Source organism: Leucoraja erinacea, chromosome 25 (genome assembly GCF_028641065.1).
Source record: "Leucoraja erinacea ecotype New England chromosome 25, Leri_hhj_1, whole genome shotgun sequence".
Classification (NCBI taxonomy): domain Eukaryota; kingdom Metazoa; phylum Chordata; class Chondrichthyes; order Rajiformes; family Rajidae; genus Leucoraja; species Leucoraja erinaceus.
In genome coordinates this window covers 30,756,634-30,771,671 of record NC_073401.1, presented here as the reverse complement: position 1 = coordinate 30,771,671, position 15,038 = coordinate 30,756,634, and the positions used below count along the sequence as shown (strand labels likewise).

General features: G+C 45.4%; 1 protein-coding gene across 4 annotated transcripts in view; it reads right to left on the bottom strand.

Annotated features, from left to right (window-relative positions):
• The window catches only part of tango2 (transport and golgi organization 2 homolog (Drosophila)), an 84,876-nt gene that overhangs the window by 7,132 nt on the left and 62,706 nt on the right, over positions 1-15,038 (bottom strand). For all 4 annotated transcript variants that reach the window (XM_055655448.1, XM_055655451.1, XM_055655450.1 and 1 more), the window contains exons 5-6: positions 14,902-15,016; positions 3,202-3,272 (exon numbers count right to left, since the gene is read on the bottom strand). In XM_055655448.1, the coding sequence (XP_055511423.1) occupies positions 3,202-3,272; positions 14,902-15,016 (186 nt within the window). The remainder of the gene's footprint in view (positions 1-3,201; positions 3,273-14,901; positions 15,017-15,038) is intronic.

The window sequence follows — 15,038 nt, the reverse complement described above, 5'->3', positions numbered from 1 at the left end:
GCTACTCCTATCTGCCCATGTTTTCCAATTTCCTCTAAACCTTAGTACACACCTTCCCAAGCCAACAATGGATTTACTTGGCACTGCCCTGCCAGTCATTTGTGGCTGGCCCTGATTCGTCTTGGTCTTTTCTCACCTCCAGCTCTTCACCTCCTCTCCCCACCACATCTGAAGAAACATCACCCGTCCTTTTTTCCTCCAGAGATGCTGCCTGACCCACTGAGTGACACCAGCACATTGTGTCTATCTTCCTTGAAACATAGAAACATAGAAATTAGGTGCAGGAGTAGGCCATTCGGTCCTTCGAGCCTGCACCGCCATTCAATATGATCATGGCTGATCATCCAACTCAGTATCCGTACCTGCCTTCTCTCCGTACCCTCTGATCCCCTTAGCCACAAGGGCCACATCTAACTCCCTCTTAAATATAGCCAATGAACTGGCCTCGACGACCCTCTGTGGCAGAGAGTTCCAGAGATTCACCACTCTCTGTGTGAAAAAAGTTCTTCTCATCTCGGTTTTAAAGGATTTCCCCCTTATCGTTAAGCTGTGACCCCTTGTCCTGGACTTCCCCAACATCGGGAGCAAACTTCCTGCATCTAGCCTGTCCAACCCCTTAGAAACTTTTCCTGCCCAAGTATCTGTCATAGAGACATAGAGTGATACAGAGTGGAAACAGGGCCTTCGACCCAACTTGCCCGCACTGGCCAATATGCCCCAGCTACACTAGTCCCACCTGCCTGCATATCCCTCCAAACCCGTCCTATCGATGAAACTCTAACTGTTTCTCAAACATGGGGAAAGTCCTTGCCTCAACTACCTCCTCTGGCAGCTGGTTCCATACACCCACCACCCTTTGTGCGAAAGTCCAAGTATCTTTTAAATGCCTGCCTCAACTACCTCCTCTGGCCATTCGTTCCATATGCCCCATCACCAAGTTAAAGCTTTTGCTGAAAGAACAACAAACTTCCCATAAGAAGTCTGCTCTCGGACAGGCACACAGTCCTGTATGAACCAGCAAACCACTGATGCTTGCAAGCTGTCAGCGTGTGGCCTCCACCTCTGACTTGTTCAGATTGCAGGAGCAGACATTATGGCATCTTGCAATGGCCATTTGACATGGGCCCCTGTGGTGTGGGTTAGTATAGCAGTCACTTTCAATGCATTTCAATTAGACGCATGGTCGATAATGGCAAGAGTCAAATATCAAGTCAATCTCTGTTTGTAAAGATTGTAATTCTGGAGACAAGATATGTGATAGTTGTGGGATTCATGAGAACCAAAAACTATATTTTGCTCATAACCTAATGTAATAATAAGGAACTGCAGATGCTGGTTTATACCAAAGATAGACACAAAACACTGCAGCAAATCAGTGGGTCAGGCAGCATGTGATGTTTTGGGTCGGAATCCTTTTTCAGACTGATTGCAGGGGGTAGCGAGACAAAAACGGGGAGAGATGGGGCGGGGAGGGACAAATCAGACGAGGAGGTTCCCGGATAGGAGGATTGTTAGATCAGAACATGTCAGAGACCCAAATAAATATGTAGTTGCCAACTATCAGGCATGTTGAAGGATAATTTGCGGGAGGCAGGGGATGGTAGGGGACAAAATCTGGTGCAGAACTACTGTTTCATTCGCATATTACACCAAAGTCATTCCATGCGTTTACCATTAATAAAATGTTTTTGTCATGTGAAGATGAACATACAATCTGGCACAATGTACAGGAAAAGAGGAACAAGAGCAGACCATTCAACATGATCATGGATGATCTGCCCCACATCACATCTCCTCCTTTAGTTTAGTTTAGTTTAGAGATACAGCAGGGAAACAAGCCCTTCGGCCCACCAGGTCCGCACCGACCAGCGATCCCCGCACACTAACACTATCCTACACCCACAAAGGACAATGTTCACATTTACCAAGCCAATTAACCTACAAACCTGGACTTCTTTGGAGTGTGGGAGGAAACCGAAGATCTCGGAGAAAACCCACACAGATCACGGGGAGAACGTACAAACTCCGTACAGACAGCACCCGTCGTCAGGATCGAACCCGGGTCTCCGGCGCTGCATTCGCTGTAAGGCAGCAACTCTACCGCTGCGCCACCGTGACCCCTCAATACTTTAATTTTCCCCCCAAAAAAACGATTAACTTTTAAAAATAATTCCAGCAACCTAGCTTCTACAACAAGACCATAAGTTAGTACAACACAGGAACAGGCCCTTCGGCCCACAATGCCTGTGCTGACCATGATACCAAGCAAAACTAATCTCATGCCCCTGCACATGATTCAATAGACAATAGACAATAGGTGCAGGAGGTGGCCATTCGGTCCTTCGAGCGAACACCGTTCAATGTAATCATGGCTGATCATCCACAATCAGTACCCCGTTCCTGCCTACTCCCCATATCCCCTGACTCCGTCATCCTTAAGAGCCCTATCTAGCTCTCTCTAGAAAATATCCAGAGAACCAGCCTCCACAGGCAGAGAATTCCACAGATTCACAACTCTCTGTGAGAAAAAGTGTTTCCTCATCTCCGTTCTAAATGCCTTAACACTTATTCTTAAACTGTGGCCCCTGGTTCTGGACTCCCCCAACATCGGGAACATGTTTCCTGCCTCTAGCGTGTCCAAACGCTTAATAATCTTACATAATATTCATGTGTCTTCATCCCCTGCATATCCACATGCCTATCTAAATGCCTCTTATTGCTGACATCCAGATAGAATATATATATTTGTATACATTGGGTATGCAAGCAAAGAATTTCACTGTGCCTTGTCACATGTGACAATATAGTATCAAGTATTCCATTCCATATTTGCAACACATATCATTATTTAGCATTACACATATTCAGGATTTTTGGAAACATGGTTAGATGTTGCAAAATGTGCTGCTTTAATGTAAATGACATCAGCATTCACAACATCAACTTTCCACAATTATACGTGTGTAGTTTGACTCTAAATAAGGGTTTACCGTCGTTTTTATAAATGTGAAGGGGTAAGGATGTCTTGTTTGGCACAGGGAAGGCAAGGATTTATGTGTGAACTTCCTTCCTCGAGTATCGCGATCGATAGTTTACTATTTACAAGGACAAGTTGTAGCCCAGCCAAACTCATGGGAGCAGGCAAGCATATAAATACACTTTTTTAATTTGTGAGATGAAACAGCTATAAAGAACACAAACCTGGATCAAGTGCTCTGGGCTCCTGGTCACCTTTATTGCCATAGTAACACATCATATCTGCCTTGGTGTTGCTGCCAAAAAAAAAACAAAATACAATTTGCTTTGCTTTGCACAGAATTTATGATCACAATAAAAGTGGTGCTTTCAAATACAATGCATCTTCCCTTGGATTGTTTTGGATGGAACTGTGATCATTAGGATGTCAGGGAACATTACTGGTTCACATTGATGTTGATCATACAACTCAGTACAGTCATTTAGTCAAACTGCATACACGGAATCATACAGCACAGAAACAGGCCCTTCGGTCCAACTTGCCCATGCTGACCAAGATGCTCCATTTACTCCATTTGCCCATGTTTGCCACATAATCCTCCATATTCCACGCACTTGTCCAATGCCTTTTAAATGTTGTTATGGTTTCATCCCTGGCAGCCTGAACTACCTCCTCTGGCAGCTCGTTCCATATACCCACCACCCTTCAATGAACCTGGGTACATGTGACAATAAAGTACCACTGAAGCTATTTGAGTCAAACAGAAGCACAAAAATAGCAAAGAATAATCACATTATTGTGAGCAACTCAGCGGGACATCTCTGGATCGAAGGAATGGGTGACGTTTCAGGTCGAGACCCTTCTTCAGACCGAGTCTGGGGAGGGGGAGAGGGAGAAGCAGAGATAAGGATGATAATGCCCCTGTCCCACTTAGGAAACCTGAATGAAAACCTCTGGAGACTTTGCGCCCACCCAAGGTTTCTGTGCGGCTCCCGGAGGTTGCAGGTGGTTTCCGGAGGTTGCAGGTAGTGGAAGCGGGTAGGGAGACTGACAAAAACCTCCGGGAACCGCACGGAAACCTTGGGTGGGGCGCAAAGTCTCCAGAGGTTTCCGTTCAGGTTTCTTAATTGGGACAGGGGCATTAAGGAACTTCACGCTGAGTTACTCCAGGATTTTGTGTCTATCTTCGGTTTAAATCAGCATCTGCAGTTTCTTCATGCACATTATTGTGAGTGGGCGATAAACCTCTAAACACTCCAAGGGATGTAGGAGAACAAATTTCTTCTGAGAACAAAAGCCCTGGACAGCAATAGTTGGAGATTTCAATGACCTGAATACCCACTTGGATAAAGTCAGTGTAAAAACTCCAAATGGCACCAAATTCCTAAACTGCATTGATGAGAATCACATGCAGACAGAGGCGATTAGCTTAATTTGCCAGCATGTTCAGCACAGACATTGTGGGCCGAAGGGCCTGTTCCCGTGCTGTCTGTTCTATGTTTTAATGTATGGCACCAAAGCTACGTTACATTAATCCTTAACACAATAGATGCCTATAAAAGTTTAGAAAGTATCTAAAATGTAGAAGGCAAAGACAAGGCACGAAAGATTGTTGGCAAACAATTTCTTGATGAGTAAAGGGCCTGTCCCACGAGCATGCGACCTGCATGCGGCAAGCGCGACCAAAACGGAAGCGGGGGCCACGCGGTGGTAGAGTGATCCGCGTACAGGACCGGTCCCACCAGCATGCGCCTGCATGCAGCGAGCGCGACCAAACCAGAAGCGGGTGCTGCGTGGATGTCGAGTGAGTGACGTGAAGTTCGAGCGAAGTCCGCGGGAAGTTCGCGCGTAACGCAAGGCGCCGAGACGCTGCGCACGCCCTTCGAGGCGGCTGCGTGCTGGCAGGCCATTGCCAAGTGGAATTTTTGAACATGGTCAGTTTTTCGGAGCCCCGCGCGATGTGGGGACCAGCTCCGCACAACTCCATACGGCTCAGGCGATCGAAGTAGGTCCGGCCCCGCGAGGCCATATGGCTCAAGCGACCACGTTAGGTCGCGCTTGTCGCATGGAGTCGCACGCTCGTGGGACAGGCCCTTTAGGGTGTCTGGGGTTATGGGGAGAAGGCAGGAGAATAGGGTTGAGAGGGAAAGATCGATCAGCCATGATTGAGTGGCGGAGTAGACTCGATAGGCCGAATGGCCTAATTCTGCTCCTATCACATATGAACGTGAAAACAGATGCAATAATTTGCTTGAGCAGTTACATCAGAAGGAACCTCATGGGAGAAAGATTCTAATTTTCCATCCTCTCTGTGTCCCTCATAATTTCACAAACTCCTGTCAGGCCTAGATAATGGAGACTTGTTTTGTAAGTAGTGTTCATGCTGATGTGTGGAATGAATCACCAGCATTGCTGGCCTGTTTATGTGATTCACAACAGTCTGTGGCTGATGTCATAGGTTAGATGTGCAGTGAAGCAGATCGGAACAGCATGGGAAGCCACATCAATCTGGAATGGTGCGTACATTCCAATTCAGAATGAACATCTATTGAACCAATGTCACTGTACTAACAAGGGATTACTGAGTTGGGAGTTTTTAATTAGACCCTTTGTGCAGTTAGGCATGAAGGCGTACTCGGCTATCAGCAGCCTTTCCTTAAAGGAAAAAGTTAAATAATTCCCCCAAAATCTTTCCCCAAATGTGTAGGAAGGAACGGCAGATGCTGGTTTAAACCGAAGATAGACGCAAAATGCTGGAGTAACTCAGCGGGACAGGCAGCATCTCTGGAGAGAAGGAATGGGTGACTTTTCGGGTCTGAAGAAGGGTCTCGACCTGAAACGTCATCCATTCCTTCTCTCCAGAGATGCTGGCTGTCCCGCTGAGTTACTCCAGCTTTTTGTGTCTATCTTTCCCCAGATGTTGCGTGATAGAAATGCTTCGGGTTACACGGTCTATGCTTGGGTATTTCACTTATTATTTCAGTCCGTTTAGGATTGTAACATTTCATGCTTGACGGGACAAAAGAATTGAAACATCTTCATAATGTGGGGAAGTATTTTCTTGCTTGGTGTTTATAACCTTCAATGTTCTTCTGGAAAGGGTCAGGGAAATGAAGTTGGTTGTAATTTTCAGACAAGTTGAAAAGGGACCAGCTGGAGTATGGGATGAATGAACAAGCACTGTCTTTATGGACTGAAAAGTTAAGAGTAGAGAAAGTAACATTCAATGAAAATACATTAAAAATGTTTTAGAGTCATAAGATCATAAGTGATCGGAGAAGAACTAGGCCATTCGGCCCATCTAGTCTACTCCACCATTCAATCATGCTGATCTATCTCTCCCTCGTAACCCCATTCCCCTGCTTTCTCCACATAACCTCTGACACCCGTACTAATCAAGAATCTGTCTATCTCTGCCTTAAAATGTATCCACTGCCTTTGCCTCCACAGCCTTCTGTGGCAAAGAATTCCAAGGATTCACCACCCTCTAAATAAAGAAATTATATCAGACTGATGTCAGGGGAGCATTTGTCCCGCCCCCTCCCCTGACATCGGTCTGAAGAAGGGTCTTGACCCGAAACATCGCCAATTCCTTCTCTCCATAGATGCTGCCACACCTGCTGAGTTACTCCAGCATTTTGTGTCCACCTGCATCTTCCTCAGTTCTGCAATCTCCTCTCCAAACCTCTCTCTTCCTGCAAGACACTTTTTAAAACCTACCTCATCATTTCTAGCAGGGTCGGTGTCAACTCTTATTTGGAAATGCTCCTGTGTTGTCCTTGTCTAAGGTTCTGTACACACACATTATTAGCATGTCTAATGTTCCATACACATACATATTACCCTGTGGCATAGACAGGGTAGACAGTCAAAACCTTTTTCCCCCTCAGGTGGAAATGTCAAAGACTGGAGGAAATAGCTTCAAGGTGAAAAGGCAAAGTTTAAAGGAGATGAGCGGGGTAAGATTTTCTTTACACATAGGGTGGTGGTTGTCTGGAACGCACTGCCAGGGTTGGTGGTGGAGGCAGATACGATAGTTGCCTTTAAGATGGTTTTAGATAGGCACATGGATATGCGGGAAATGGAGGGATATGAATCACATGCAATTGAACTCTACATCATGTTCAGCACAGACAACGTGGCCTGAAGGGCCTGTTCCTCTGCGGTACTTTTCTACAGTTTAGATACAACTAAACAATAGGGGCGGCACAGTGGTGCAACGGTAGATTTGCTGCCTTACAGCGCCAGAGACCCGGGTTCGATCCTGACCACGGATGCTGTCTATACGGAGTTTGCATATTCTCCCTGTGATCGCATGGATTTTCTCCGGGTGCTCCGGTTTCCAACACACTCTAAAGACAAGACAGGTTTGTAGGTTAATTGGCGTTTGTAAATTGTAAATTGTCCCTGGTGTGTAGAATAGAGCTAGTGTACAGGGTGGGGATCGGTTGGCCAAAGGACCTGTTTCAGGTAAAGTCTCAATACAGCCCTGGGCACCAACAGCGTGTACACATCTTTATTGAAGCTTGAAGAGAGAGCAGGGTGAAACATTATTTATGCTCCTTCTGTCGAAAAAGCGGTATTTGGCTACCCGTATGGAGTGAAAGGCAGCTCTGTAAAGGTCAGCCTCGACTGAAAAGAATCCAAGAGGCCCAGATCCAAAACTGTGAATCATCAACTTCTCTGTTCCCTGAACTTCACGATAAAATCTCAACCTGAACAGCTCGCTGTCAGTACCAGCAGCGCACGCTCTAAAGTTAGTTCACATGCTCGGATACAACCTGTTAAGTGGAAGCTATTCGTTGGACAAAATCCAGTGGAAGTCTCGAGTGAATGAGATCTTTGTTTGTGCAGGCACCTCTCTCCACGACCAAGTTTGTTACCTTTCTTTGCACTGAATGTCTTTCTTGACAAATCACAGAGGGGGAGTTCAAAGCCGATCAAGGGGAAAAAAACCCGACTGAAAGTCACAGCAAGGTCTGCAGCAGGCATTTAGGAGTTTCAAACAAACAACCGCTGTGCAAAGAAAAAAGCTGAATCTAAGTGCAGGAAATCCTAAGGATAGCTTCAAATATAAATTGGCTGCTTCCACAGTGTTGTGATTTTCTCCCCCTTTAAAAAAAAAAAGATTTTGACATGTATCTTTCTGCATGCTTACCGTTATTTGTGTGTAAATGTGAGGGAGAGGGAAAGGAAATGCATTGAGGGGAAGGGGGGGGGGGGGGGGAAAGTGCAAGGAGGTGGGGTGCGGGAGAGCAATGTCTGGAGGGAGAGGAGGGGAGGAGAGTGTTGGAAATGGGAGGGGAGTGTCCGGACTGGGAGGGGGTGTTGGGATGGAGAGAAGGAGTGTCTGGAGAGAGGCAGGAGGGAGGAAAGTGCATGAAGGGATGGGGGGGGGGGAGGGAGGGGCAGTGAAGGAAGAGCTGCAAAAGAGGGCCTAAGGGAGTGTAGGAGGTGATGGTTTAATTCATTCTCAGCTTGTCCATCTAAAATTGGATTGGAGATAGTGATCATCGGGAGGCAGGGTGGCGCAGCGATAGAGTTGCTGCCCTACAGCGCTAGGGAGCCGGGTTCAATCCCAACTATGAGTCCTGTCCGTGAGGAGTTTGTACGTTCTCCACCTTGAGCTTTCTCAGAGATCTTCAGTTTCCTCCCCCACTCCAAAGACGTACAGGTATGTCGGTTAATTGGCTTGTATATAAATGTAAATTTGTCCCCAGGGTGGATAGGATAGTGCGATGTGCGGGGATCGGTGATCGGCGCCGACTCAGTGGGCCGAAGGGCCTGTTTCTGCGTGGTATCTCTAAAACTAAAAAAGGAAGAGCAGAGAATCTAAGCATGTCGACTGATGAAGTAATGCTTTGTTCATTATTATGGTCAACAAATCAGCAATGAATGGGGAAATGGGGGTTGAGCACAGCAGAAATCAGTCACATCTGGGGATGGTGTACATGAAGTCCAGCATTCCTTCTCTCCATAGATGCTGCCTCACCCGCTGAGTTACTCCGGCATTTTGTGTTAGCCTCGATCCAACGCTGTTTGCTTACCATTGCAACAGGTCCACAGCATATGTCATCTAACTCAGCTCTGGAACAGCTGGACAACCAGGACTCCTCCGTTAGACCCCTATGTACCGATGACATCCCTGCCTTCAACACCATAGCCCCTTCCACACTCATCCCCAAACTCCGGGACCTAGGAATCTGCTTGCCCCTCTACCACTGAATCCCTGATTTCCTGATCCTCAGACCTCGGTCAGTGAGGATGGGGGACTGATTGTATCAATGTATGGTATATCTGTCTGTTTAAGGGCCTGTCCCACTTAGGCTATTTTTAGGCGACTGTCATAGTCGGCGACTGGACCCCCCTTCGACATAAAATTTGAAATAGAATCATTACTTTAACAACAAAAAACTGAAGTCTGCACCTGCGACAACCTCCGTTCACCTGGCGACAACTACAACAACACCTACGCCAGGAGAGGTCAAGCTACGCTCATTGGCGTCAAACCCACTGTTGCCGACTGTCTCCGAAAATGTTTCAACGTGTTGAAAATCCAGCGGCGACCAGAAAGATGCTACGACTCTTTGCGGGACCGAGGAGACGACGCACGGCCATACAGGCGACACCCGGTGACCATGTGGCCACAGCCTAGTCGCCTGTAGTCGCCTCAAAAATAGTCTAAGTGGCACAGGCCCTTAAGAAAGCATGCAACACAAAGCACACACGACAATGATAAGCCTAAACCTGAATCATCTATGCATAAAGGGTAGATGTGGTAGATGGAGTTCCTATTGGTTCAGCACACATTTATTCACATTCTTCCACAATTATAACCTAACATCATGCAGACCTGGGGGACCAGTGGACCCCACCCCTTGTCCACAGATTTAACATTCAGGAGATGCTTTGTGTCACCACAGACATTCTGCTGGGAGACGGGAGGATCAGCAGCATTCATTTGGCCAAGGTCCAGGTTGGATCACACTCTAGGCTGGGAAAATCTGTACCAGGCACCCCATGATTGATGGCACCAGAGCAGTCTCAGAAAGAAAGAGAGAGAGAGAGATGCACACAATGTGGCTGTCTCCGTTCCATGGTAGCAGCAAAAATAAAATACTTTAATGAAAACTGTCAAAGAGACTCCGTTAGGATTTATTTTCTGTTTTGGAAATGGAAAGTACCTTTAATAAAAATCACTGTGAAAATTCTCACCCTGAAATAAAACTAAGCTTTAAAACACATTGTAGTTTGCCACCATAGCTGCCCGCCTGATCTTGTCTGATTCGGTGTCTGGCAGAATTAAATTTATGTATTCAGGGAGATTTAAGAGTGCTTATTCTTAATTACCATCATTTTCACAAGCGGGAACAAAATAGTACTCTCTTTGTGTTCTTGAGAGAAAAAAAAATGATAGTCACAGAAATTCAATCAAACTTTGACATGCAGCTTTTACTGTTTTTGACTGGATTAAAGTTACCTCAGAGCAAATTCCAACAGCCCCTTTGTTTTGTCAGCTGGCTCTTGAACATCCCTTGGGGTGGGGCACGTTGACTCGAGCAGCAAACCCATTTATTTCAAGTGCAACTTAAACTACGGGGTTCTTTGCTTTAATAATATATAAGTCTGGAAATGAATGTGTACTAAATATAAAGTAGCTGCTGCTTTGAAACTCCAGCATGTTTCAGATACCAAAGGAAGCTCACTGAAGCAAGTTCCCCAAGGCTCCGGCATGCAGAAAATATCTCTGAATTAAGCATTCAGAGACGTACTTAAAAATTCAGTACATTTGCATCATCTTCCACCACATGTGAGGACTTAACATTGTATTCAAATTCATTATTCTTTTCATAAAATGCAGCCCTTTGTTAATTATAAGACCTGAACATGCATTTTTAAAATTGCTAACATCTGGTCTTTCCATCCAAATTTCTCACCAGGTAAGATCACTCAGTGATTCAATGATTGACATGATTCAGAGCAGGAGAATATTTACTGGGATGTAGGTTTCTGGCAGACTTTTCCATACATGCTTTCAACAGCTCACCATGTAATTATATGAAAACCAAGCAGCCACTCAGACAAGCAGCAAAATCCGACATGATTCTCTGAAGCCTTTGATCCGAAGTCTTTGCTTCCTCAACCCCTGTTCTATAACTTGCATTTATAAAAGTACTGCTTCCTCGGGAGACCAAGGACGTTCGGCATGTAGATACAAGGAATTGCAGATGCTGGTTGACCAGAAAAAGACACAAAGTGCTGACTTCGGAGGGTCAGGCAGCATCTTTGGAGGACATGGATAGGCATGTACCGACGACATCCCTGCCTTCAACACCATAGCCCCCCATCCACACTCATCCCCAAAACTCCGGGACCTAGGAATCTGCTTGCCCCTCTACCACTGAATCCCTGATTTCCTGATCCTCAGACCTCGGTCAGTGAGGATGGGGGACTGATTGTATCAATGTATGGTATATCTGTCTGTTTAAGGGCCTGTCCCACTTAGGCTATTTTTAGGCGACTGTCATAGTCGGCGACTGGACCCCCCTTCGACATAAAATTTGAAATAGAATCATTACTTTAACAACAAAAAACTGAAGTCTGCACCTGCGACAACCTCCGTTCACCTGGCGACAACTACAACAGCACCTACGCCAGGAGAGGTCAAGCTACGCTCATTGGCGCCAAACCCACTGTTGCCGACTGTCTCCGAAAATGTTTCAACGTGTTGAAAATCCAGCGGCGACCAGAAAGATGCTACGACTCTTTGCGGGACCGAGGAGACGACGCACGGCCATACAGGCGACACCCGGTGACCATGTGGCCACAGCCTAGTCGCCTGTAGTCGCCTCAAAAATAGTCTAAGTGGCACAGGCCCTTAAGAAAGCATGCAACACAAAGCACACACGACAATGATAAGCCTAAACCTGAATCATCTGTGCATAAAGGGTAGATGTGGTAGATGGAGTTCCTATTGGTTCAGCACACATTTATTCACATTCTTCCACAATTATAACTTGACATCATGCAGACTTGGGGGGCCAGTGGACCCCACCCCTTGTCCACAGATTTAACATTCAGGAGATGCTTTGTGTCACCACAGACATTCTGCTGGGAGACGGGAGGATCAGCAGCATTCATTTGGCCAAGGTCCAGGTTGGATCACACTCTAGGCTGGGAAAATCTGTACCAGGCACCCCATGATTGATGGCACCAGAGCAGTCTCAGAAAGAAAGAGAGAGAGAGAGAGATGCACACAATGTGGCTGTCTCCGTTCCGTGGTAGCAGCAAAAATAAAATACTTTAATGAAAACTGTCAAAGAGACTCCGTTAGGATTTATTTTCTGTTTTGGAAATGGAAAGTACTTTTAATAAAAATCACTGTGAAAATTCTCACCCTGAAATAAAACTAAGCTTTAAAACACATTGTAGTTTGCCCCCATAGCTGCCCGCCTGATCTTGTCTGATTCGGTGTCTGGCAGAATTAAATTTATGTATTCAGGAAGATTTAAGAGTGCTTATTCTTAATTACCATCATTTTCACAAGAGGGAACAAAATAGTACTCTCTTTGTGTTCTTGAGAGAAAAAAAAATGATAGTCACAGAAATTCAATCAAACTTTGACATGCAGCTTTTACTGTTTTTGACTGGATTAAAGTTACCTCAGAGCAAATTCCAACAGCCCCTTTGTTTTGTCAGCTGGCTCTTGAACATCCCTAGGGGTGGGGCACGTTGACTCGAGCAGCAAACCCATTTATTTCAAGTGCAACTTAAACTACGGGGTTCTTTGCTTTAATAATATATAAGTCTGGAAATGAATGTGTACTAAATATAAAGTAGCTGCTGCTTTGAAACTCCAGCATGTTTCAGATACCAAAGGAAGCTCACTGAAGCAAGTTCCCCAAGGCTCCGGCATGCAGAAAATATCTCTGAATTAAGCATTCAGAGACGTACTTAAAAATTCAGTACATTTGCATCATCTTCCACCACATTGAGGACTTAACATTGTATTCAAATTCATTATTCTTTTCATAAAATGCAGCCCTTTGTTAATTATAAGACCTGAACATGCATTTTTAAAATTGCTAACATCTGGTCTTTCCATCCAAATTTCTCACCAGGTAAGATCACTCAGTGATTCAATGATTGACATGATTCAGAGCAGGAGAATATTTACTGGGATGTAGGTTTCTGGCAGACTTTTCCATACATGCTTTCAACAGCTCACCATGTAATTATAGGAAAACCAAGCAGCCACTCAGACAAGCAGCAAAATCCGACATGATTCTCTGAAGCCTTTGATCCGAAGTCTTTGCTTCCTCAACCCCTGTTCTATAACTTGCATTTATAAAAGTACTGCTTCCTCGGGAGACCAAGGACGTTCGGCATGTAGATACAAGGAATTGCAGATGCTGGTTGACCAGAAAAAGACACAAAGTGCTGACTTCGGAGGGTCAGGCAGCATCTTTGGAGGACATGAATAGGCAATGATTCGGGTCGAGACCCTTCTTCAGACGATTCAGAATTTCTCTTACTAACCTACAGATGCCCCTTAATAAGTATCTTGTCGGGTTGCATCAAGGCTTAGTTTGGGGACAGCTCTGTCCAACGCTGCAAGAAATTGCCGATTGTTGTGGATGTTGCCCAGTCCATCACACAGACCAGAGTTCCCACCATCGACTACATCTACACCATGCTGTCGTCTAAATATTGCCTATATTCCCTCTAGCCATTCCCTCAAGGACAGTTCCTTCCCAACTGTAATCAGACAACTGAATGGTTCTCTCATCTGCCAGAGTGCGGTCTTGACCTCCCATCTACCTCATAGGAGACCTTTGAACTTTCTTTATCAGACTTTATTGGGCTTTATGTTAGACAGAATGTTGTACCCTTTGTCCTTTATCTGTACACAGTGGACAACTTGATTGTAATCATGTATCGTCTTTTCTTTGACTGGATCGCATGTAAACAAAAGCTCTTCATGGTACCTCAGTACACAATAGACAATAGGTGCATTCGGCCCTTCGAGCCAGCACCGCCATTCAATGTGATCATGGCTGATCATTCCCAAACAGTACCCCGTTCCTGCCTTTTCCCCATATCCCCTGACTCCACTATCTTTAAGAGCCCTAACCAGCTCTTTCTTGAAAGCATCCAGAGAACCTGCCTCACCGCCCTCTGAGGCAGAGAATTCCACACACTCACAACTCTCTGTGAGAAAAAGGGTTTCCTCGTCTCCGTTCTAAATGGAAAGAAGCTGTTCCTGAGAAATATGCAATAAAAAGCGGGCGGCCACCCCCCATCAGTCTGAAGAAGGGTTTCGGCACAAAACGTTGCCTATTTCCTTCGCTCCACCCGCTGAGTTTCTCCAGCATTTTTGTGTACCTCCAAAGATGTACAGGCTTGGAGGTTAATTGACTTCTGTAAATTGTCTCTCGTGTGCAGGATAGTGCTAATGTACGGGGTGCTCGTTGGTCAGCACGGACTCCGTGGGCAGAAGGGCCTGTTTCCATACTGTTTCTCTAAAGTCTAACGTCTATGAAGCTCATAGAATTAAAGGTGGGGTGAAGGTCAAGGAGGACCTAGCATCAACAGGAATAATATTGCTAATACTGTAACTTTTTCACACAGGTGGTTGGTATATGGAACGAGCTGCCACATGAAGTAGTTGAGGTAGGTATCATAGAACAACATTTAAAAGGCATCTGGAAAGGGAAAGGATAGGATAGGAAAGGTTTAGAGGGATATGGGCCTAATGGGGCAGGTGGGACTAGCATAGATGGTATCTTGGTTGGCATGGGCAAATTGGGCCGATGGGCTTGTTTCCATTTTGTATGACTCAACGTCTCCAAGACACAGTAGTTATCCACTTTCATTTAATCAATGCCAACATCACTCAACGTAAGTTATTGGAGTGAACTTACCTGAAGTCTACAGTTAGCAAGTTAAAACCATTATAGGCATGTCCTTCCAACGAAATCTTCTTCAAATAAGTCAATCCATCCAGATCTTCAGTCAGAAAATCTGACACGAGATGACCTTAATCGCCAATTAAAATAAA